Here is a 26,489-nt window from a genome sequence, read left to right as displayed (position 1 = left end):
TTGTATATCGAACATCCTATTATCGTTCATTCTTAGAAAGTATCTTGGATATACGAAAGAAGATTATCCTAGTAGTTGAAAGAATCTCGCCGATGAAGATTCGCAAACACGAATGGCGCGGCCTAAGAATCTCGTAAAAACGAAATGGATTCGAAAGAGTTAGAGTACTTAAGCCTCGTAAAAAGATTCTTAATCGATGATAAGAAAAGAGTTTCGTTCGGACCGCGGATAGACGGTCGTCGATTAAACTTTTATAACTAACGATAAAAATAAGGAAATTAGAATTGACTGAAATAATCGAACGCTACGTGCTGGCACTTTAAAGAAAATATCTCTTTCTAAAATTAACTATCGACGAAACGAAATCAACGTTATCAAATATCTTTTTTTTTTATTATTATTTCTCGATAGTATAATAACGTTCACGTTTGGACGCTTTGGCGTCAGGAATGACGACGTATAAAAAAAAAGCAAAAAAAAAAAAAAGAAAAAGAAACGAAGAAATAAAAAAAAAAAAGAAACGAAGAAAGAAAGAAAGAAATTTGGACGATCGGTCTAACGCGATAAAATTCAGTCGAGAGTGTAGTCTCTATCCATCTTTGCACTCTTTCCGGTAGTTCAAAGTATAAAGCCTGCCAAATCGATTTGGCATGCTATCCTGTCGCTAGTTTTCACTTCTTATCCGAATCTTTTTCAAAAGAGAATATAAAGGAAAAGGGAGGATCTCTTTCTGTCGAATATCTAGTTGTCTCTGTTGTTCCAATAATCGAGAGAGAAAGAAAGTGAGAAGGGAAGAGAGAGAGAGAGAGAGAGAGAGAGAGAGAGAGAGAGAGAGAGACAGACAGAAAGGAAGAGAAACCCTTACAGAGTAACCATGTACTCCGGACGAAATAAATGTCCCTAGGGCGAATCGCGGTCACGTTGCTAGATAATACTGTCCTTTACTCCACTTCACCTTCGATTCTTCCTCTTCTTCTTATTCTCAATGAAGTCTCAAGAGAATCAAATCGCTACGATAGATGGAGCCGCGTTACGTCGTAAACACTTACCATGGAGCACGTGAACCTTAATGTTGGCCGTATTGGCATTGCTTGGTTTGCAGCTGTATTCCCCTGAGTCCGAGGGTTGTGCAGCTTGGATGAGAAGCCAGGAGGTTGTGATGTCGCCACCCTTTTCGGTTATCACTGAAATACCGCCCCTGATACTGTCGTAGCTGAGGACGTTGTTATTGTAGTACCAAAAGATGTAGGCCGGTGGCTCAGAGCTGAAGTGTATGATGCACGTCAGGTTTATCGTACTTCCTGCACCGACGTACATTTCTGGCCCACCTAGTATCGTTGCTGTAGGTACTGCGATAAAAAAGGATTTTCTTTCACTCTCTTTCTCTTATCCATTACGTCTCGTCTCCTAGTTATTTTCTCTCTCTCTCGCTCTTTTTTTCTGTTCTTTTTTCTGTTTTTTTTCTTCTCTCTCTCTCTCTCTTTTTCAACGGCTCTTATCCGCTATCGTCGTTTCCTCGGATAAATACGGAGACGCGTGCCCTCGAAAAGCTCTTTCTAGTCGAGAAAAACCGCTCGAGAGAAAGAGAGAAAGGGTGATACCCTTGAACGAGCTAAAAGCGAGCTGAGATAGAGATAGAGAGAGAGAGGAGAGATGAGTGAGCTTTCTAAGTAGGATCGTAATCCCGTAGAAAGGTAGCGAGCTGAAGCTTCTGTAATTGAGAGAATGTAGCAAGTATCGAGCGTGCTACTTTTCACCTTTTAAACTTGCTACATTGAAATCATATCTCTCTTTTTTTTTTTTTCTTTTTTCCTTTCCTCTTATTATCCTTTTTTGTTTGCTTTCTTTTTCTTTTTTGTCTGCTTGTTTGTTTATTTGTTTGTTTGTTGTCGCTTGTTCTTTTTTTCATTGTGTTTTTTTTTTTCACTGAATACGAAAAGATACTTACCAACGACGTTCAATTGAAACTGTTGAGCTTTAACAGGGATGGTAGATATCTGACACTCGTAGACTCCTTGATCTCTCTCCTGCACCCATTTTATGCAAAGTGTCCATTCCGACCATTCGCTATATGTACCTGGTGGTAGCTTTTGATGTAGCGCTTGAAATCGTTGATCGCTCGTATACGTGTATGTTCCGGCCGTCAGAATATGTATGTCTCTGTGTCTCACCCAGGATACCTTAGCAGAGAAATGAAGAAGAAGAAGGGAAAAAAGAAACGAATAAATTAAAAAAAGAAAGAAGAAAGAGGAAATAAAAAGAAAAGAGAGTACCGATATTTTGCGAATACAAAAATAGAAATGAAAGATATCGATGACGTACAAATATCTGTTATTATATACCTGTGTAAGTGATAATATAAATAGCGAGGGAGTAATGAGGGAGTAAAGCAGAGGGAAATATATTCGTAATATTCTAGTTAATTTATTCTTCTTTAAGAGGTATACTAAATAGTTATTACTATGGAAAAAGTTGTAGAAAGTATTAATCGTGAAACATGATTCTCTCAAAGGAAATAAATAATATTCGGTGTTCGTTTTTCTCTCGACTATTTCAGCCGACTCCTAAATATACATTTGCTTTAGACTACTCGTTTTTGACGACTATGAGAAAGTAGTATGATAGGAGCAACTTTACTACCCAGGGAAATGGTATCCACATTGGTACATCGTTCGAGTTTAGTGAGATTTTCAAACGGTAGGGTGGACCGAAAACGAGAGAGATTTACCCATTTCCGGGCTATAGCAAAAGTCGAAAGCCCTCTCGATCTGTAAAAACTGAAAGTTCCTCGTATCCCTCGCAACTTTCGTAAACTGCAAACTTGTCGATTCTACGCTATGTTTCGCTTCGAATACTTGCATATATAGATACACACACACACACACATATATATATATATATATATATATATGTATATGTGTGTATATAATGTCTACTATGTACATACAGATAAGTATCTCTATATATTTACTATGTAAGGCAATTGTGAAATAAAAAACCTTATGCAACTTTCCTTCGGCTCTTGTTTCAAGAAAAAAAAAAACTAAATAAATATAACATATATCTACTATGTATATTTGTATATATATTTATTTACAACGTAAGGCAATCATAAAATATATATATATATATATATATATATATATATATATATATATATATATATATTTATAAAAAAAGAGAAAGAAAAGAAATACGTTTGCCTTTTTATCAGAGGTCGGTTTTCTCTTTAAGCTACGATATATCCATCTATATATTTCTATACGTATGTGTATGCATCTGCATAAATTTACGATGTATGACAATCGTGAAATAAAAAATTATCTTCTCTGACTTTTTATTCGAGGTCATACGTACAATATGTATTACGATTAAAATAATCGTGAAATAAAGAAGGATAAAAGAAAAGAGGAAGAAACACACAAAAAAGGGGGAAAGAAGTTCGTCTACCTTTTTGTTCGCTTTAAGAAACGAATAAAAAAAGATTCCACGATGATTATTGAGGAAAACGATCCTACCGCCTACTTTCAATTTCTTTTTCCCCTTTGATACTTTCTTACCATTTACCCTTGAAATAGTATTGTTCTTTCCCCTCGTTCGATCTAGTGAAACGAGTCGTGCCGTCGGCTAGGTCAGACAAGGATAGGCCCGACCTCGATCTCGATCTCGATCTCGAGAAAATCTTGGAAAATTGCTTCACGGTTGGACGCGTTTAAGAAAATCGTAGTCATGATTTGTGTGATGTAATCGACGTACACCGACCGTGTGTTTTTATATTACTTAAGTATATAAAAAAAAAAAAAAAAAAAGAAGGAAAATTCAGGCCTCTTTGCTGACAGATTGGATTAACGAATATTTACCCAGCGGCGTACGCTTAATGAAATTGAAAATTTCTCTTTGTGTTTTCCTTTTGTATAACCTAATCGATTTGAAAGCTCACTTGATGTATATATGTATATATGTATATATAAGGGATATTGTAGGGAGAGAAAAGATTTAGAAGGAAAGTATACAAGTGTCCCTTAACCCTCTGTAATCCAATTTTTTGTCCTGTCTAAAAAACAAACTTATATAATATAAAACTTACATAGCAACATAACTGAATCATATTAAGTAATAAAATGTGAATTTCGAATATTAAAAAAATATATTATTATTCATGATCAAACAAAGGTATGGTTTATATTCATTTAATTAAGCATAATAATTCATAATGCATACGCATATAGCTATATATCGTATTAAATATAACTTGCGATTCTCGAATATATGCTAGTAATTATTATAAAAATTATTACAAGAAAGATTCAACTTGAAAAATGTAGCATTGTTCATGATAAAAAAAAACAAAAGAAAAAAGTTTGATATATATTATTAAAATAATAATCCTTAATAATTCATATATTAATAACTATAACATAACTTGAAAATGAGTAATTAATTTATAACTATATGCCACTACAAAAGGATGTTATTTAATATTCTTCGTACATAAACACACATACACACGCGTATATACATATATACATTTTTACGCATATTCATTTTTACTTTCTTTTTTTTTTAATTTCTCCTTTTTTTTTGTTATTATCATAGAGAAAAAAAAATATACGAGGATTCGTTGAAAGATAAAAATCTCCGAGAGCTACGTCTTCTCAGCGAGAACGAAGAGCTTTCCTACTCGTGTTTGCACTCGGTGCTGCGCACAGCCGAGTACACTTGGCACCACTTAGCGTATTTACACGCGAGATAAGTTTATGTCTCGTAACGATCTCGAGAGTCGGCAACCAGGACCGGTTTCTGTTCCAGAAACGGTTTAGCGGTCTCCAAGTTGGCTTTGCGAGGCCGAAGACCGAGGCCGAGTTCGGTGACGAGACCACTAGAAATTGCGAACTGTGCAAAGTGCTCGGGAATACGTTGGCAATGATGAATGCAGGACGTTATAGTTGAAATTCGTTGCGGACATAACCGTGAAAACGGGGGTGGAACAGAGAGAAGGAAGAGAACGTCCTTCATACTGTCGTCAGAATGTCGCAAAATAGTTCAAGAGAGAACGGATGGACGGATCGATTGCGTTCGAAAAGTTTTATGCAAATTTTTGGCTTGAATCAAAGTAACAACAATAATAATGCTAAATATAAACTAGATAAACTCTAATATATAAATATAATAAACTCTAATAACATATCCAATAAATTTCTTTTACTCAAATATTACGACGAATTTCATTCAGAGTCTCGATGATATAATTACAATGATTCGTAGAAATATTAGATATTTTTTATATTTTTTTTTTTGAGGGAAATCGAATAATCGCTATCAGGATATTTGACAAGAGTCATTATTTGACTTCAACATTTTTATCTTTCCAAAGGAGAGGCTCGTTTTATTGCAATTATTCCAATAGGATGGAGAATCTTTTCTATAATATTTCGTGAAGAAAAAAAAAAGAAATAAGGAAGAAAGGGGAAAGGAAGAAAATGGTAAAGAAAAGGGAAAAAACAAATTATTCGATTTCGAAAGGTGTCTGAATATTTCTACGGCCGACTGTAATGCTCCTCAAGCGAATGTACTTTATATTTCGAGTATTTTCCCAGGCAGTATTTTCCGACGAACATTTACTTCTATAACTTCAATCGGGATTTAGTCCTCGGAGAAGTGTATGTTCGTTCTCGTACGGTTCGTTGGACTCGAAACATTTTTGTAATTTGTAATATTGGTGCTATATATATATATATATATGTACGTACGTACGTATGTATTTATGTATATATGGATATATGGTACAGGTAGGCTCTCAACGTCGAGGGCGATGCTGTAAATGATTAAAGGAGAAGGGCTGTGATATGTAAGGTCGCTCGGAAATATATCGACCTACTTTCACGAACCGATAATAATTCCGGTTTCCTGCATTTCCCTATACCTATGTATATCCTAAAAGGTTCTTATCGAGTCGTGCCAAATCTCCGCGCGTCCAACGTTCGAATTCTCTTCATTAAGGGCATAGCGAATAAGCCGTGTCGACCGTATGGTAATTAATATATGTACGTATGTATGCATATATACATATAGTATCTACGTATATGTATATATATATGTGTGTATATATATACGTAATATAGTACGTACGTGTAAACGTTCAAACCTTATCGATATCGCGTTCGCGTTTGAAGTCTGATTGCTCGTTAATACCAGCTTCGAGTATCCTGCTTTAAGGCACATATAACGTGACCTCACAAGCTTCACTTTACAACGACGGACGATCGTTATCGCGACTAAACTTCTTCGTCGTTTTCGAAAAACTCTTTCGTGAATCTAATCGTTCAAATTTGATCGATAATTAAGATAAAATAATATCTATATCTTCCGTAGTAACGTCACGAATATTCTATCTTTTCGATCTGAATATTTCTAACGATAGATACGATTTCTATTTCTATTTTAATATCTTAATAATAAGTTTTATATGTTGTTAAAAAAAGAAAGAAAAAAATAACAACTGGATTCAAGAATTCATTTAACGAGTTTATAATCATTCGTCAATATCGTGTATTGAACAGCATGGCTCTTTCGTAAATCTAATCTAAAAAGACTTTATCGATTAGAGGTAAATGAACTATGATTTCTTTTTTTTCTTTATATATATATATATAAAATTGTAACTAAATACGACGTTATAAATTTCCAAGGGTCGATATTTTACAGTCGAATCGCGCACACGCTCACACAGGTTTCAAACAGCTGAGGAACAAGATGTGATTAGGAATTCATGAGATTTTCTTTATACGTATCTATCAAGATGAGAAACAGTTAATATCGTCTCTGGCTCTGCTGTATAAATATAATCGTTGGTGTTTCAATGATTCATGATAAATACCGACGTCTTTGCTAGTTGCACGTTTCTTTTTTTTTTTTTCTTCTCTCTAGTTTTTTCCCCTTCAACAAATAATAATCTCGGAAATTATAGTAATTTCGTCTTGTTGTAAATTTGTAAAGGTATAGACTCTATTGTGTTCATGTAAGTAGGTTTCAGGCGGCTCAAGTAGAGAAACAAAAGATGATTACGAATTCACGATGTTATACGCATCCCGTCAAGATGAGGAGCAGCTAATATCGCTTCTTGGAAATTGCTCGATGCACGTCATATGCAGATATAGAGATATACGTAAAACGATTCTCAGATCATGCTATATATCCCTTTGTACGCCTTTGGAATTCGGGCGATAAATAAATGAAATTTCAGGATCTAAGCGTATTCGAAGCAATGGAATCGTCTGGATAAGCGAGATTCCAGTTGCCATATTACGAATTTCCATTTCTCAGCCGTCTAACATCGACAAATTTAGAAATTGACGCGATACGTCTGAGCGTTATCGCGATATTAGAAATTACTACTTTACTCTTTCTCTTTCTCTCTCTTCTTCCTCTTTCTTTCTTTCTTTTTTTTTTTTTTTTTTTTTTTTTTTTTTTAATTAAAAAAGACCGTTTCAAAAATTTACTACTGTGCTATGTAGGTTTAAGTATTTCACCGTGACGAGCGATAATTCGAAACGAATTCATTTCGAGAAAATTTATGCGCTCGAAATACCTTAATATTCATTTCCATAAACGTACGATATATGTATAATGACGGTAGTTAGGTAGATACGAGAAATATAACAACCGTGTCGTTAGATCTTACAAATTTCACATTCAGCGTGTTGGAAACGAAGCAATCCTCGTTAAACCTTAACTTTAACAATCCGTGCTTATAAACGTGTTGTCGGCATACATATGTAGTTGTGGGGTGCGTGCGTGGAAGCATGGCGAAACGAAACTTCTACTAATCGTATAGAACTTGTTATACCTTATACAAAGAAAAAGAGAGAGAGAGAGAGAGAGAACGTTCTCGAGCTACCAGTTGAAAATCTTTTACCAGTTAGAATTTAATCAAGATAAGGAATACATTGATAAACGACGTTATTTATGATATCTAATAATCGAGAGATAAAAGATTATTCGATGTATCTAAATATCTAATACGACATGATTCTCACTTAGATATTTTATTCTAACATCCTAAGTAGTCAATTTATTAATTTTCTTCTTTTTTTTCTCTTTCTTTTTCTTTTTCTTTTTCTTGTTTTTTTCTTTCTTTTTTTTTTAGCGGGTATCAACGTAATTGGAATTAAGTGGATTTTCGAATACCTATCGATGATCGTAGAAGCTTTTGTGGTTTTATAGACTGGTAGTAGCGATCGATTAAATCGGTTTCGTGATCGTCGTTCAATTACTACAGTCGAAATAATTAAATTGCTTTCTAGAGAGGTTAGATTGTAACAGGAAAGTACTTAATCGTATTGTACGATGCACTTAATTTCAAAACGTAATTTAGCGAATAATTAGAGAGGGAGAAAAACTAAAGAATAATCGGCTTACGACCGAGCCGTATTTTATGAGAAGATTTAAAAAAAGAAAAGAAAAGAAAGCAAAAGAAAAGAGAAATGAAAATTAATAAGTATTGCAAATTTAATATAATTTTAGAGAAGAATTTAATTTCGACGCGCCGATCTGTATAATATTTTATCATTTTCGAGTGCGAGAATAATTTTCGAATTCACATCGTCCACGTTTATATTTCATTTATAGAAACGTTTATGATCGTTATCTATGTGTGCGAGTGTATGTGTGTGTGTGTATGCAGAGATGATATTATTAGCATAGATAATATTATTGGGACCATCAAAGAGAAAGAAAGAGATAGATAGATGGATGGATGGATAGATAGATAGGTAGATAGAAACCAAGAGAGGAAAAAGGAGAGAGAATCGTAAGTTTAATATTCGAAATCTCTATGCATAACCTTTGATTGGGCAATTTCAAGAACGATAGCACTGTGATCAAATTGAGTTCCCGTTTGCTCTGAAGCTCGATTAACGTTCGATCGAACTCGAAGAGATTCGATTATTTCTTGAAAATCGTTTCCCCTAACGTCTTTACGAAAATCGAGAGCTCCCGTACGATAAAAGAGAACGCTCTATATCTCACGGTAATAACGCACACACTCCGCTTTGAATTTGTGGAAAGCCTGGCAAACATGTTTCAACGTTAAAGCAAAATATTTGCTTGTATTCAAGGGATGCCTAGCGGTGTCCAAAAGGTAAATGCGCGCGTTTGACCGATAGACAATTTTCAAAGAAGATTTTTCTATATCCTTCGATTCGATGATTTTCCTTTTTCCCTTTTTTTTTCTTTCTCTTTTTTTTTTACTTTCTTCTATGCATGTCAAAAAGATATATAATTTCGATTATGTATATTCTGCATACACACGCGTGTATGTATGTGTATATATATATATATATATATATATATATATATATATATATATATACACACATCCACATGTATAAGCAGAGACTTTATAAAGGTGATAATATTAGAAAATGTAACGCATAGAGTTCTACGTGTTCGTCTCTTCACGTCGCAGGCACGTAATTTCACAGAGGATTCGCCGTAAATTCTCTACTGGGATTAAGCAGTGTTATACGTTTCTATTGTTATGCATATACGTTCCTGTTATTGTATCACATCAGCATGTAATCCTACCCTTCGCCCACTAACGCCCCATTCCCACCCCCTTCTCCTCCTCTGCCTTTTCCTCCTCCTCCTCCTCCTCCCTTGTTAGATTTAAATAGAAATTAACACTAGAATGTTTTCATATTTGTACAGAGAGAAAATTTTATCTCACATGTGGAACCATACAAATGAAAAGATCCTTACCGTTCTATCTTCGAGATGACGTACTCGGCAAACGAGATAGGCCGTTTTCCCGATCAACGCAGTCACGTTTGTATTTTGCGAATAGTCAAAACTTGGATCCGGTTTCATATCTGAGGAATTATCCAATATTTGTTGACGTGGCCTATTACCCTGACTCGTTCTTCTATCCATGTGATCCAAGATGCGGTCACCCAAGCTCAACGTATCTGTAATGCATATTAATAATTTCTTTCACACACACATACAATATATATAATATATATATATATATACATATATGCATATATGCATATAATTATCATAACTTTTTTACTATTTAAACGAAAAAATATCCATTACTCTCCCTCTGACCCACCATCCCCATAAGAGCTCCGCTACCTATTCTCGTAAAAATACGATCGACTATGACGAACGAGAATTTTCATTAGAGGAAGAAATAGGAAAGGAAAAGGAAAGAAAAGATAAAGAAAAAGAAAATAAGAAACACGATCGAACAATTACGTAAAGTGACGAGCAAGGTTTTTTCTCCTTCTACATCGTTACACACTTTGATGAGACTCTCTAAGGTACTAATTAGTTCCTTCGTTTTCCATCTTCCGTACACATCGATTTCCTATCCTTCGATTTCATTTATTCTTTATTCTCCTTTCATCGTTCTCTCGTACTCTCAAATCCTCTCATCCATCATCGCACCTGACACTATTTTCTTCCACCCTCTCACAATTACCATTCCGCCTTCTACATTGCCACCATTCGTTACGCAATCTCTCTCTATCTCTCTCCCTTTTCATATATATATATATATATATATATATATATATATATGTATATACACACACATACATACATACACCTATACAATGCAATGGATAGGCAACGAGAGGGAATATCTTAACTAACGATCGTCGACGAGCATCCATTGTGCATATTTCCTTGTATTGTGTTCCTCGAACAATTGTCTCTCATTACTACAACGTATACCGTACAATAGTTAAAACTGTCTCGACCAGGAGGGCAGTTCGCTCTCTTAACGATTATAAACCGCAAAGGGAAACAAAGAAAAAAGAAAAAAGAGATAAGAAATACATATATATATATATATATATATATATATATATATATATATGTATAGAAAAAAAGGGGGAAGAAAAATTAGAAGAAAAAATAAAACAAAAAAAAAAACAGAAAAAGAAAAAAATACAAAAAAGAAGGGGAAAGAGGAAGAAAAAAGAATGAAAGAAAGAAAAAACGGACGTCCTTGGCCGTACTCGGCCAACCGAGAAAGAGGGTGTACTCGTAAATCCAGAAAAGCGCAATCCGAGATCAGTTTTAACGAGATAAAAAGTGGTCGGGTTAAACGGGGAAAAAAGCTTTTCATCGGTTAAGCCGATTTCGTTGAAATTTACACACGTGCTAATATAATCTTTTCTTTTCTTCTTCTTCTTCTTCTTCTTCTTCTTCTCCTCCTCCCTTACCATATCTACACAATGGTGGATAAAATGAACAACCGGTTTATTTATTAGTGATAAATTTTCTCATTATTGTTAATTTGCAAATAAAAACAAAATATAATCTGTCATAATGGATGAGTGGTTTCCAATATCAATAGATATTCAATATCCATTTAGTTTTATTACCACAGAATAATAAATCATTAAGATTGTATATTCAATTGATTCATTATTTTCAATTAACTCTAACTCGATGAGAAAGCTTGTTATCGTTGACTCGTTATTAAAAGAAAGGAAAGAAAATTCATATTTAAGATTTAATCGAAGAAAATTTTTACTTATTGAATATTAATGTAGAACGAATTCGTCATCGCATGCAACTATATTAAACTCAGGTGTACTTTGTTGTTTGCGTACATGTTCGTGGCATAGCGATTGCGACGGACGATCAATTGAGGTTGAGTATTTTGACGTGTTCAACTCTCTTTCTCTCTCTCTCTCTCTCTCTCTCTCTCTCTCTCTCTCTCTCTCTCTCTCTCTCTCTCTCTCTCCCTCCCTCTCTCACTAGATGGTTTCTACGGGCAAAAGCTTGCCGTGAACGTCGTGGCCTTTGAATGGCTATTGCAATGCCCAACGGTTTCCAATCGAGCATACGGGTTACATGCAGACAGATATATATATATATGTGTGTGTGTGTGTGTGTATTCGTTTATATGTAGATATTTCGAAATCGTCTACTATGAAACGAAATTGCCACACGCGATGTCGAGAGAATTCTCTCTTCAACGTGCTCCATCTTCGCTATTTTCGAATTTCTTGTCCGAAATGATACACCAATTCGATCTCGAAAATAGGAATATATATATATATATATATATGTACATAAAATATTTTATATGATAATATAATGATATATCTTGTGTAATAAGATAAGATCTAATGTTATAAAATATTAAGATAACAATATCAGAGAACAACATTATAATATAATATAAAATATTTTCATTTCTTATCTCTTATAATATACGTAGAGTGTATAAAATAAGTAGGGTAGATGTATCTACTAATTTCGAAGAAGTCATAAACTTAGACAGTTTATAAGCCTTCGAGAAGGGTGACGGTAAGTAATAAAAGATTCAATATGGACGGAAAGCTTCGTAATATCTCAGGATAGAGAATTCAGTCAAAGTTCGCTTTGAAAGTCGAGAGAAAATAGTGGGGGTATAGGATGAGAAAGTAAAACGGACACGTACAACGATGAAAGAAAGAAAGAAAGAAAGAAAAAAAAATGGAAGAATGAAAGAAAAGGAAGAAGTAAGAAAGAGAAGATATAAAGACAGATAGATAGAAAGAAAGAAAGAAAGAAAGAAAAACAGAAAGAAAGAAAGAAAGAAAGAAAGAAAGAAAGAAAGAAAGAAAGAAAGAAAGAAAGAGGAAGTTCAACGAAAATTAAAACTCAAAGGAGCTCGTAACACGCATACCGTCTCTCCTTGGATAGAACGCTCGGGACTTTGCCGGATGAGAAAAATTTTCTTTGAAAATCCGAATAAGAAAGGGAATCATCTTTTCGGTACGTTGCTGTGAAAGAATAAAAACGAAAAAGGTTTTTGCGATATAAGATGAGAAGTAGTAGGTTGGTAGGTAGGTAGGTAGGTAGGTACGAAGATAGGTAGGTAGGTAGGTAGGTAGGTAGGTAGGTAAGTACGGTTGTACAAAGTGTCTATACCTCGGTGCTTAGCGAACCTTAATAGTTCTGGGACGTAGCTATTGCCGGAGGGAGATTGGATGGAATTAGATTAGATCAGAGCTCATTACGTTTCCTCGTAAGAGTGAATTAGGGGTGGTGAACGGGGTGGCAGTATGGATGAAAGGGTGGGTAGGTAGCAATGGTGGGTGAGAGGTGTGAGGTTTAGGGTGGTAGGATATAAGCAACGACTTACACCTATGAACGTTAATGCTTTTACTACCTTTTACTCACGACGATGTATTTAATAATAATTATATACTATTGTTTTGTCCTCCTTTCCTTTCGTCGAGCATGTTGCCTATCTTATTACTTTCATGGAAACGTTGATATTGAATAATCTTTATATCTATCTCTTTCTGTCCATCTCTCTGTCTCTCTCTCTCTCTCTCTCTCTCTCGTTCTTTAATTTTATCTTTATGTATCCATCTTCTTCTCTTTCTTTCTTATATATTCTATACGGAATGTCGCGATTTCGAGAGGATTCTCGTGGCGTCTAACCGGAGAATGATGTTTCTTGCCATTTCAAACACTTCGGTCTCGCTCGCTTTAATTAATTTCGTAGAGAGGTAACTAAGCTGGAAGAGCTTATAAACGACACGGACTTTTCTCGTGCGCATTAGAACAGAAGTTGCATCTTCTCCTTCTTCTTCGACTTCTTCCTTATTTTTTTTTCTTTTTTCTTTTTCCTTTCTTTTCCTTCCAGGGAAACATTATTAGAAATTGTACAAATGTTTCTATCCTTGATTATCTAGTAAAGAGAAGGAAGGAGAGAAGAGAAAGAAAATACAGAAAAAAGGAAAGAAGGAAAGAAAGAAAAAAGAACTTTAATCCGAAAGGAAAAATAAATAATCAGCGAGTTATCGTTAGAGTTATCGTTGGAGGATCACGTGAGTCGACACTTTGCAAGAAAAGAAATTTTCGTGGTGGACTGCCTGTCTACAGTGTTTCTCATTCTCGAATCGTACTCGTTGCGTTTTATGACGGAGTCGTGATGTCGGTTCGTTTCCACTCATCGTTTTGATTTCGAACTAGCTCGCTCGTGAAAAAGAGTCGTGAAAAAGTCGTACCAATGAAAGTAGGGAGAAAGAGAGAAAAAAGAGAGAAAGAGAAAGAGAGGGAGAGAAAGACAAAACGAAAGAGATACTTTTGAGAAAGAAGTTAAATCACGGAGGAGTAACAGCAAAGGAAGGTAAGACTGTGACTGGTTCGCAGCATTGACTTATAGTCTCACACCCAATTCGTCCTACAAATTGCTAGTCATTCGTTTTCGGCCAGTCTAGTAGAGGAAGGAGAATTTGTCGATAAGACTAGACTTTCCTTACTTCTTCTTTTCTCCTCTCTCTCTTTTCTTTCTTTTTTTTTCTTCTTTTCCTTCCTTTTCTTCTCTTCTTTTCTCTTCTTCTTCATACTCTTTTCTTTTAAAGCAACGGCCAGCGGTAATTGCGTCCTCCGTCATCCTCCAACAACCCCTCAACGATTTTTCGCGTTATTGCTACAGGTGAGGTTCAGTTCACGACGACGACGACGACGACGACGACGACGACGATGACGACGACGACGGAACAGAGATTGCGTCCACCGTAATAGCCGATCGTAAAACGTGTAAAGTTAGAAAGGAATAGTCAAGATAACGACGAAAGCGTTCGAGATATCATGAAAACGAACACTCATTTGATTAGAGGGTACAAATTATCTTAGCGAGTTTAGCTCGATTCGTTCTAAACTCTCTTTTCTCTTTCTTTCTTTCTTTCTTTCTTTCTCTTTCTTCCTTCGAGAATTCGAAGATGTTTCAGCATTTTGTTCTTTCCCAACGTTATTATTCTTTTACGACACGATAAACTTATTGTTATCGTTTTCTTGCAACGTTCGTTATTACACAAGGAAAATGGAGCGTCCGTGATTTATCGTTCCCAAGAGTGGACCATCGGTGTTGGCAAGGGATGGAAAAGCAAAATGCTTGCTTGCTTGCTTGCTTGGTTGGTTGCTTGCTTGCGGACGGAACTATTGGGATAAGAACATCAACGGATACGGCAACAGCTGCTCGCACTTACTGCAGTCCAACCATAAAGCGTAGCTGATGGAAAACGGATGAGAATACGTCCTACCACGATGCTATATGGAACTCTAGCAACCTATATTATCACATCCTACCGAAAAACTCCATATTGAAAAAGCGATAACTTTGTTATTCGAAAATTCGATGAATTTCGAGGAAAGCAAGAGAGAGATATATACGTTTGCTTTTTCCAATAAATTTTTATATTTCCTTATTAATTCAATTCGCATCGGGGAATCGTCGTTCGACTTCTGCTATTAAGATGTTTAAGTAAATTCTATGGCTTTGGACGTATCGTATATTTCGTTCTAATTTCTTTTACCTAGAACGGAAAGTTCTGCCTTCTTGTCGACGTCTTGAATATTTATGTTGCTTGGGGACTTAGAACGAGCGGCTTCGAAAGAAATGTAAGAATACTTCGCGAGAAAGCGAGTAAGCCAAAGGAGACTACTTTGTTTGAAAGAGCCAAACGTGATAACTTTATATGACGTGTAAAACGTGCGAATCCAGGCCTCGAATAGATTTTGTACAGTTGCTTGGGGCACTTAACGTTGATTAAAAAAAATACATGAGACTCGGCTAACAATTAAGTCCTATCGTCGGTTATCTCAACCACGAGAGGTTGACGTTGCTTCAAATTTAACTTAAAAAAAGAGAAGAGAAAGAGAGAGAAAAAGAAGGAAAGAAAGAAAGAGCAGTGAAAAGAAGAAGAAGAAGAAGAAAAAAACAGTGTATGAGGTAACCATAATGCTCGAGTCTCAGATAAATAAGCTCGATAAATTTTGAGCTTATCTCTTAAAAAGGGGTAATGTAATTTAATCACACATGGCCCTCGCGTGACTTACATCGCAGATGTGTGGTCCCTTTTACAAAGGTTGGTTACCTTGTTGCAACACTCGCCAAGCCGCGAAAGCTTACGTTAATGCTCTTTCCCCTTTCACATCGATAAAGATTGCACAGAAATAAATCGTTATGCGTAGGCACCATATACGACCTGAAAGTTGTTTTTAAGTCTTAAGATAACAACGATGTAAGTAAATCACGGAACAGATATGAAACATGTTGAGAAATTATCAAACATTAAGTTAAGCTTATCGGTTGAGTTAACGTGCTTACAACAGTCGGATACATTCGACGATAAGAATTATATATATATATTTTTTTGTTGCTTCGTTACTTAACTTTAGGATAGCTTTCTCCGAACTGATTTCGATCGATCAATTCGACTCAAGTCTCACTTAAGTATCATATTTCAGAATCGTTCATCGATCTGACTCATCGAGAAACCAGCAAGCCATATATCTTACAACAACAAGAACAACAACGTCCGAGAGAGAAATTTACACGGACAAATAGGTTCGTCTCCCTTCCAATAAATTACAACATAGCTAACTATTCCCCAGTCTCATAAAATACCGATCGAACAGACATATGCCATTGCCAAGGTATCTAATGATTCCCGGTCAGATTTCTCTCGTCTCTCTAAGCCTAACCGTGTGACTCTCCTCTCCGTTTCTATCCCTTTTATCGTAACAAGGACGAAAGAAGGGTGTCTGGTGTCACCGTATAAGTGAGTTTGAGTGATTAATGACATTTTTTTAGTCCTTCCTATGAATCTGGAACGTGTTACTGGAGGTCGAACTTGAATGGATAAACTTAATGATAGAATATACCTATATATATATATATTCATATATATATGTAGCTATGTATGTCTATGTACACACACATACACACGTATATAGATATTTATATCTTACAATAAAAATTGTAAACAATGAAAAAGTTTGTAGAACAAAAACTTATGATTCTCCATAAGGTTATCCGTCGGTCGGTCCGTCACATGACACGGAAACACAGGGAGACTAGCGGCGAGCAAGTTGCGTTTAACCAGGTCGAGGGTGCTCCCGTTCGTGGCTCGTAATTAAAACACGGAGAAACTTAATGTTTCCTCCCTCTGTGAGCTGACTGCAACCACGTAACAAGGCAATGCAGCCGGTTGCGACTGTACCGGGGATCGCGACTTCTCTATTGCGTGTGTTACGTACATTCACGTATCTCTACCAGAATTATATACACACGTCTCGCATTTAGTGCGAATTCGTATTTGAAAATCCACCGGAAGAAGGTAAAGAAGGATTTGGTTAAAACGTTCATGAAAATCAATGTTACTTCCTCTATCATTATTCTATTCTCCCTTGACCCTTAAATTCGATCGTATTTAATCCATTCCTATTTAACAAATTACTCTTTATCGTTTCTCATTATTTAATAATATAATAAAATATTGGATACATTATGAGACGTAATATTTAAGCGCGTTTCAAAAAAAAAAAAAGAAAAAATGGATTTAATTAATTTCATCGTCAAATTTGTTCTGATATTTACTTACGAAAGCCTTGTAAAATTAATTACGGAATATGAAATAATTACGGAACCATGAGATCGTTTATTTTCAAAAATACAAAGAATGATTTTGGAAGATAAACCTTTCGAATGTGGAATGTGGAAGTGTGCGCACTTATATATATATATGTGTGTATGTGTGCGACTATATCGAGAGAATAGCGAGAAAGTTCTCTCGTGAAACTTCGCAACTAATTCTGCACACGCATGGAAGCGACTCGCGAATAATCCGTTAATGATTTCCTCTTCTACCTTAACACGAACGGGGAAAGGTTCCTATCGCTTCTGTACCAAGAGAGAGAGAGAGAGAGAGAGAGAGAGAGAGAGAGAGAGAGAGAGAGAGAACGAACGAACGAACTGACGCCGGCGGGACTAAAGTTTGTTCTACTTAAATAAGTAGCACGTCCTCCGAAAAGTCAGACCGTCCCAGCCTCCTAACAAAAATGTAGACCGAGGACACTACGGGCCATGCTCGTTTTCGTCTAACCGAAAAAGTGGAATGTATACGAGCGAGTGCTTCCGCTTCGAGTCGTCGTTTCATTGTATCCCGCAAAAGATAAGGTGAGATTCAAGTACGCCGGACGAAACTTTTAATCCGAGATGTTTTTCTTCGAAAGAAAAAAAAAAAGGAAGAAGAAAGAGAAGAGAGAGGAAGAAAAAGGAAGGGAAAAATATATATATGAAAGAAAAAAGAAAAGAAAAAAAATGAAACGGGTTAAGAAAAAGAAGAAGTCCCTGTTTCAAGAAGAATTTTCTTCATTTCCATATATATATATATATATATATTTATATTTATATTTATATGCGTGCATGTGTACGCACGTAAATGCATCTTTTTGTGTGATGTAATCCTAGTCATGACACTTTCAGAAGTGCGAAAATAATTACTGGACAGTCTATTCTTTTCCTTTTTTTTTTCTTTGTTCCCTCTCTCCCTCTCTCGTACACACACACACACACACACACACACACTTTTTCCCCCTTAGTCTTTTTTCCATCTTCTTTTTTTCCCTTTCTTTTTCTTTCTTTCTTTTTTCTCTTTTACTCCCTTTTTTTCTCCTTGCGAATTATGAGGCAGGCAAATGAGAAACGCGAGATTAAAGTGAAGATGCACGCTTCAACGTTGTGCTTTATTATTGCGGAAAGTTATTTCAAGGTTCGTCATACTTCGTGTGATTTCATGTGCCGAGGAACGTGTCGAGGTGTGAGTAGTAGGCAATGGGGATGGTTGGGAAAGAAAGAGAGGGGAGGAAACAGAGAAAGAGGAACGAGGGACTAAAACGATTCCTGGAACGAAGTTTCGCGGGAAAGTTTCGAGAGATCGGCGGAACACCTGCCAGCCACCACGGAGTTCATTTTGAAATAATCTTCCGTTTAACCCCGTCGAGCCGAGTAACTCCAATGAGAATGATAGAATGCAAATCTAATCTTCTACCAGAGAATTCTTAGGACGATTCCTTTGAGTTTCATTGAATGTGCAGTGTAGTTCTCGATTCGAATCGATCATTGTCGAGTTCTCTCTCGAAACTTATTCCAAAAGTTTAATCCTCCTGTTTTCTCCAAGGAATCCTTTCTGTTGATTCTGTTTATCAACGATAAGAGAAAATGAATATCGTTCTAATACGATAGTTCAGAGATAAGCAAATAATACGAACGAACGTGCAATTAATTTATTAATTTATTAAAAAAATATATATGTATTTATCGTTGATCAAGGAAAACTACTGCTGTTGTTGTTAATTAAAGTTCACCGATAACATGTAATTTCCAGAGAGGTGCGATTACTTTTTGTTATCTTAGATGTATATGTCGTAAACAAGGAAACTATGTATGGTTCTATAACGAAGCTTTAGAAATAACAAATATTGTAATTAATTTTTCTTTTTTCGTATCAAAGATAGGGAAATGAATACAGTTCTAAGACGAAGTTTAGAGATAAGACATAATACGAACGAACATGCAATTATCTTGGTTTTTTTTTTATCATAGATAAGAAACCAAGTATAGTTCTCTATAATGACGTTTAAAAATAGCAAACGAAGGAAATTATTTCTTTCGTTAAAGGATAAATAAAGATAAGTATAATAGTAAATCCAAATTTTAATAGTAACAAATGTATCGTTCTAACGAACGTGTAATTATTGTCTTAGAAAATTATTGCCTATTGTTATATCATATTTAATCATTGTTACTTCATTTTTTATATTCGGGTAACACCCCATAACCACACGAGAAGTTATTTCTTATTTCAAACCATTTTTTGCAATTAAAATACAGCCATAAATACGGTCACAAATTCTAATCGTGACGAACGTTATACGATCCCATCGACGTACTAATCAGAAACGATTCCTTGTTTTTGTTGTCCTTGATATTTATGACAAGACTTTCTTCATGAGTTACTTATGTCAGTGAGTGAAGGATGAAGAGAAAAGAGGAGGAGGGAAAGGGGATAAGCATTTACTCGTCTTTCCTCTTTCCTTTTTTAAATCGTCGGATCCCAACGGGTTGTCTATCGATTACGTCGTTACTTGGAAATGCTATACGTTATTTCCATCGCGGGACTTTTGCAAGTTTTATTTGCTTTTCCTAACGACCAGAAACTCTATGACATTCGATCGAGTTGCGAGTTGAATATTCAAATAAAAATATCAATGAAAGAAGGATCGATTATATCTCTATTCGTCGAATTATGAAATAAAATAAATGAAATTGAATAAAACGAATTCGAACGAGATCCGATTGATTAAGAAATCCTTGGAAATATATTTTGAATTCATTCAAGAAGTTCGTAGAAGTCGTAGGAATGACGATAACATGTTAGAAATATTGGAATTTATCTGAGGACGATGAAAATCCAAATGAGAAGGAGGGATATTTGGTATAACGAAGGCATCCTCTGCAATTTTCACGAAGGAAGGATTATTTTACAGAAAGACAGAAAGACAGAGAGAGAGAGGACCATTTTCACAAGCATGAAATTGCTCGGCTTAATTTCACGAACTTGTCCACGGGTAACGTGTCATGGGGAAAAGAAGAAAAGAAAAAGAAGAAGAAGAAGAAGAAACATACGTCATATTGTTAAAACACACGTCGATTATTTCATTTCTATTTTCTTTCAAAATACAAATCGTTCCAAGATACGATTTCGTATTAACAAAATGAAAAAAACGATAAGAAGAGTCCATCGAGAAGATCGTTCTTTTTTTTTTTAAGATTCATTGAAAAAAAAAAATAAGGCGATCAGGATAATCTTTGAAGTCAAACTTCTTCTAATCTCTCTTTCCTCCTCCCCCTCTTCCTTCTTCTTTCACCTCCTTTTTCCTTCCGCATTCTAACAAAAGCACTTCAGTTCACGGTTCCGTACATACTTTGTTCGCCCAGCAAACCACGCGTTTTGTATGCAAATCATTTTTCCTCGAGCCTTAACGCTTTCAAAGAAAACAGGTTGTAACACTTGGCGGGTTGACTTTCGCTCGGTTAAAGTCGTGAAATTCTTCAACGATCGTTCCTCGATAAGCTGCACGCACACGTTGAATATTTGATTAGTTTTTAACTAGTTAACAGTTCATTGACCGTTTCGTCCAATGATACGCCTATGATTTTTCACTAATCCTATGATAAATATGATTTTTGCGTGAACGAATTCTAATACAAGTGGTCTTTTCATCGTAGATTTCAATGTACGTACGGAACATCGTAAAAAGCAAAATTTATAAGAGCTACATCATCGATAGTATAGGTATATCGAAACATGGATGACGTTTTGGCTGCGTTTCAGAACGCCTTAGGAATATAGAGAGACCGATAACGGACAACGACAGAACGGATCGATCGTTTCTCAGTTTAACCTACTTACTTAAACTTTCGTACGACGACGTTAGCGCTTTTCCGTTATATATATATATATATATATGTGTGTCTGTGTGTGTGTTTGTGTATATATGTACCTATGTATATAGACCCCCTTTCAAATTTTCTCGCGAGATCTATATATCTTTGCGCGATCCCTGATTTACCGTAATGTAATTGAATATTATCCCGAAGTTTAAACATTTATTTCGTTTAATCGTCATAAAACACATCAATCAAACTCCTCAATCATAAATAACAACGCGAATAACATTGAACTACTACGATAACATAGTTCCATCACTTTTGATCATTTACGATAACCTCGGAAATAATCCTAGTAAATAGCGCGAACTCATTATATTAGTATTAATAAAAGAAATTCTGATGCAAAATTTCTTCTATGGTAACACGATGAAAAGATTAATACCCATACTAATAATAAAACGTGGTATATAATGGCTGTAGGTACGTATAAAAAAATATTACATTATAGTTAGACCTGTATCTTATCGGTCTCTACGATCGCAGACTTTAAAAACAGAAAGAGAAAGAAAGGGAAAGAGAAAAAAATGAAAAAGAAAAAAAAAAAAAGAAAACATTCCATTCCGTAACTTCAGACAGATAATTTTAGAAAGATAATTTTCTCTGACTCTTTTTCTTTATTTAATTTTATTTTTTGTTATTTATAATTATCGAAGGCGTAAACGAAAAAACAAAAAGTCTCGTTCAGATTAGATTTTCTTACATTCTTTCGATCAAGAATAACTCTTCCTTTTAATTGTTGAACTTTGTGATAGTTTCTATTCTCTCTCTTTCTCTCTTTCTTTCGTGCGATATTCGACCTGAGAGGCACGATATCGTCTCGTGGCTCGCCACCAACGTCACCGCGAGTGGTACCACCTCTCGATGGCGGTGGCACGACCGTTTAATTTGTCCGTTTCGAAGTTTCGTGGTCCCGCGAACATGGCGAGTCGAACAATTCGCGCCTCGTCGAATGAAATTGCGAAAGTTGTTCGTTTTCGTGGGACAAAGGTAGAAGGGGGTGAGAGAAGGGTTCTGACTGGGGTGGTTGGTGTGTAAAACTGTGCCGGTTACACGCGAAACATTCACCCCTATACGTTACTTTTTACACCGCTGCTACCATCACCATCACCATCACCGCCATGCCTCAACCTTCTCTTGTACCTACCATCGAATTTAATTTCAACTTGTTTGTTCGAATCCTTTGAAATCTGTACAATGTTCTAAGCCGGATTTCTAAAAGAGATTTTGCGATTTAAAAGAACTAGCAAGGACGAGGCTAGGAGGAGAGTGGGTGGGTTGTTGAGTATATATAACGATGGGTGATTGGCTGGGTTAGTGATAGCTAGAACGAAGTTAAAGACTTTCTTCGTTTCTTCCTGTTAATTTCTTTTCCTTTTTTTCTCTCTGTCTCTTTCTCTCTTTTTCTTTCTCCTATCTCTCTTTCTCTCTCTTTCTCTGTCGCTCTTTCTCTCTCTCTCTCTCTCTCTCTCTTTCAATTTATTTTCTTTTTTTTCTTTTCCACGCGTACCGCTTGATCGGATAGACTTATGAATAATGCAAGAGCCGAAGTTGCATCGTTGTACGCGTATACGTGCATAGAGCTCGATCGCGAACGGGCACATACAACGTTTGTAATTCCATTAACTATGCCGTTTTATCGCCCAATACCGTGGCTTCGATCGAATAACTTTCCGTTTATATATAACGCGTGGCTTGCGTGTTGTTTTGGAGGATATTGAATTATTCACTTGGATGGACCAACAACGTAAAATTATCTAGACTCTGACTATCCGATTGGTTAGTTTCCCTGCGTTAGATACTACCATCTCTCTCTCTCTCTCTCTCTAGCAAACTCTTTACATAAGTCTCTACATACAACTTCATCGTCTAAGTTCGAAGACGCTCTCCCTTTAATGAAGAACGATGAGTTTGAACATGAAGTTACTTGCCCTGTTTATACCTAAGACGCTTTTCCAGCTCTCTCTCTCTCTCTCTCTCTCTCTCTCTCTATCTCTATTTCTCTCTCTCTGTGTCTTCCTCTTTCTCTGTCTATCTAGGATATTTATTCATTTCGATCTAATTATTATCATTTTGCTTTCATTAATAATAACTGAGCACCGTGTAATACAATCGTTGTATTACGTATACATAAATAGGATATAATATTTATGTACATTTATATATATATATACACATACATAGATGTATAATTTAATGAAATTCTATCGACGATGCGAAAATTGACGTGATTTCTACGATGAAATGCATTCAACCGCGATAATTAGCGCGACGATCATATGCATAATGAAGTAATGAAGCGTTATTCCTAGTAAAGATATAATTGTGACACTCGTAAATATATTTCTACGTTACACTATAACTATTCTTTTATTTTTAATTTTTATATATTTATATATTTATTTATTTATTTATTTATTTATTTATTTATTTATTTATTTATTTATCTTTTTCATCTTTGAAATTCTTAATTTTATTTTATTATAATTTCTTTATATTTTCCTTCGTTCATTTCGTTCGTCAATACGATTTCACATTCCGGCGTTTGGATATTTATCGTAATTTTCGATAGCGATCGTTGCATTTGATTCGGAACAATGATTACGATATATTATATCACATTCTGAAAAGATAGATATCTATCATCGAAGAGGAAAATTCGTTCGATCGAACGATATACGGAATATATTTTCGAACGAAGATATTCACCAACGAAAAATCACAATAGACGGATTAGATGAACTGTCATATCGAAGATAAAATCTAAACTAAACGATGCATTTACCTTCGGTGCACATGAAGAGTATGGCAGCGATGGAGAGCCTGGCTTGCCACCTTAGAGCCATTTCCAAAAGCATTTGTGTTGAAACGTTGTATTCCAAAAGCACTTGTGTTGTATATTAAAACGATTTACATTATTCTCTTCGTGTGTTCTCCCATTATTTCAAGTTCATATTTCTAACCATGGATACTATTTTTACGCGAGCATGTAACACGAGAAGATTAAAAAGAAAGAAACAAATAAATCAATCAAATCAATCGAACGATTCAAGCTTTCAAACTATTTTGACAAAACTTTCGATTCGACGTTTCACCCTCAAAGAGAAAGGAAATTTTCTTGATCTTTGAAAATCTCGCGACACCGGAGTAACCAAATCCACACCCAAAATGTGGGGGCTTCTCGAATATATACGCGATTGAACAACAGCGCACACAGTTCTCCCGATGTGTTACAACTTTCTAAGAACGATCCTTCTAATGTCCTATATTATACTTTCTTGTAAATAACGTGTACTTTTTCAAAAAGTCGCGTTATTAGAAAAGTTTCGACAGTTCAATACCAAAAAATGACTTCTCTCTTCGCGATCAATCGTTCAACTTAAAGTCACTCAAGTCACTAGTTTTATTCTTCAAACTTGTCTGTTCACTTTACGATCACACAATCCTTTCTACTTTTCCTTTATTTCCGGTACGTTTAACACCATTCGAAAGTACTGAACGAATGATTTCAATGACGCACCAAGAATGTACGATCTTTCTCTTTGATCTTCATTCCCAAGTTGAATTTAGTTTCGATTCACTGAATCCAATCTACGAAATAGAATCTTATCCTCGAAGGTCACTAGTCAAACTATGTCAAAAGTTATCGAGATAGCACGACCCGCACAGATCACACAGCATTGATATATTCTCGATATACTCTCTCTATCTCTCTTTTTCTCTATTTCTATGCGCGTATACAGTTCATATATATAGAAATTAGTAAAGCACAGCTATGATTAACCGACACAAGCGAACGATGGATACATAGATATATATGTATACATATATCAGTAGATAAAATTCATTCGACGATTGAAACTAAGTTCACTAAACACACACGATTAAAAGTACAAATATTGAATGGGCCCCTTACGGTCCCACTGAGAGGGTGGTAGAGAAGATGGAGACCGTTTATCGTTATCACATTTATCGATTGATTCGATTTCCCGTTCTGAAGGGTTTCAAATATTTGTATTATGAAAATGATCGAAAGTTCGATGAATTTATCCTCTCGAACTATTTCCTTTGCTGGTTTGTCGCGAACGCGATATCGTTGATGCACATAAAACACAACCCGACACGCCGACACGTCTTCGTTCACTGGCAGATTTACCCTGACTAGGGAGATTCTCGGCTGTGGGAGCATGCGCATTTCCAATCCACCCTCTGTCACGGTGCTCTGGCGCGCACAGCTTTCCGCCACCGTCCACGGCACGTACGCGGGGGGTGGAGGGAGAAAAGTAAAGGGTAGGGTGGGAGGTGGGTGGGGAGGAAAAGCTAAGGGACGACGATGTGCGAGAAGGAGGATGGTTTACACGCTTGCGTTCGCTCGCGCACGTTCTCCCTTACGAAAATGTATGTGTTCCGCGTGTATGTGTATTTCCGTCTCTCTCTTGGAAACGTCTACTAACACGAATATGTTTCTCTATATCTGTCTCTATCTCTATCTTTCTCTATCTCTATTTATCTTTCTATCTCTTTTTCTCTTTCTCTCTCTCTCTCTCTCTCTCTCTCTCTTTCTCTCTCCCTCTCTCTCTCTCTGTTTCTATGACGTTTCTCCAGAACCTTTCGAAAGGTTCTACCGTAACAGGCTGTGCTAGGAAAACGTAATCGAGCTACGAAGATCTATGATAGTTTTGGATCGAGTCGATCCGCTTAAAGATTTATTTCTTCACCCTTCTTTTCCCCTTCTTCTTTTTATTATTCTTTTTATTATTCTTTTTATTATTCTTTTTATTTTTCTTATTCTTACATTTCCGAAAACATCGAGAAACGTCGGAAATTATATCGTAATGAACATATACACTTGATGTTGTTGGTATAAACAGGATTACGATGGATCAAAGGAGAGTTAGCAGCATTAGGATCGTTAAGACGAGGATATATTCATGTATTGTATGTATATACATGTGTATCTATGTGTCTAAGTGTGTGTATATATGTCGAGGACATAAGATGTCTATGGTCTTACGAGGTTGATATATAAAGGACTATAACGTATAAAGGATGATCCTTCTTTAACAGATCGATATTATTATTCAATATCGAAATTGTTCAAAAACTTTTCTATTCTTTCGATGTCGATCTTTTTCCTATTCATGATTTCGAGATTGATCATCCTTTTTTCTTG

The 26,489-nt window shown here is 35.7% G+C and overlaps 1 protein-coding gene across 1 annotated transcript in view; it reads right to left on the bottom strand.

The window, feature by feature from the left end:
* The window catches only part of LOC127071775 (cell adhesion molecule 3-like), a 31,572-nt gene extending 6,101 nt beyond the window's left edge, over positions 1-25,471 (bottom strand). Inside the window, exons 1-4 of the mRNA XM_051011418.1 lie at positions 24,102-25,471; positions 9,760-9,965; positions 1,949-2,180; positions 1,050-1,349 (exon numbers count right to left, since the gene is read on the bottom strand). Of these exons, the coding sequence (XP_050867375.1) occupies positions 1,050-1,349; positions 1,949-2,180; positions 9,760-9,965; positions 24,102-24,174 (811 nt within the window). The 5' untranslated portion in view covers positions 24,175-25,471. The remainder of the gene's footprint in view (positions 1-1,049; positions 1,350-1,948; positions 2,181-9,759; positions 9,966-24,101) is intronic.
* Between the last annotated feature and the right edge of the window lie 1,018 nt (positions 25,472-26,489).

The sequence above is a fragment of the Vespula vulgaris genome, chromosome 23 (genome assembly GCF_905475345.1).
Source record: "Vespula vulgaris chromosome 23, iyVesVulg1.1, whole genome shotgun sequence".
Taxonomy (NCBI): domain Eukaryota; kingdom Metazoa; phylum Arthropoda; class Insecta; order Hymenoptera; family Vespidae; genus Vespula; species Vespula vulgaris.
Note: the sequence above shows the minus strand (reverse complement) of the source record. Positions and strands in the feature narration are given on the sequence as shown.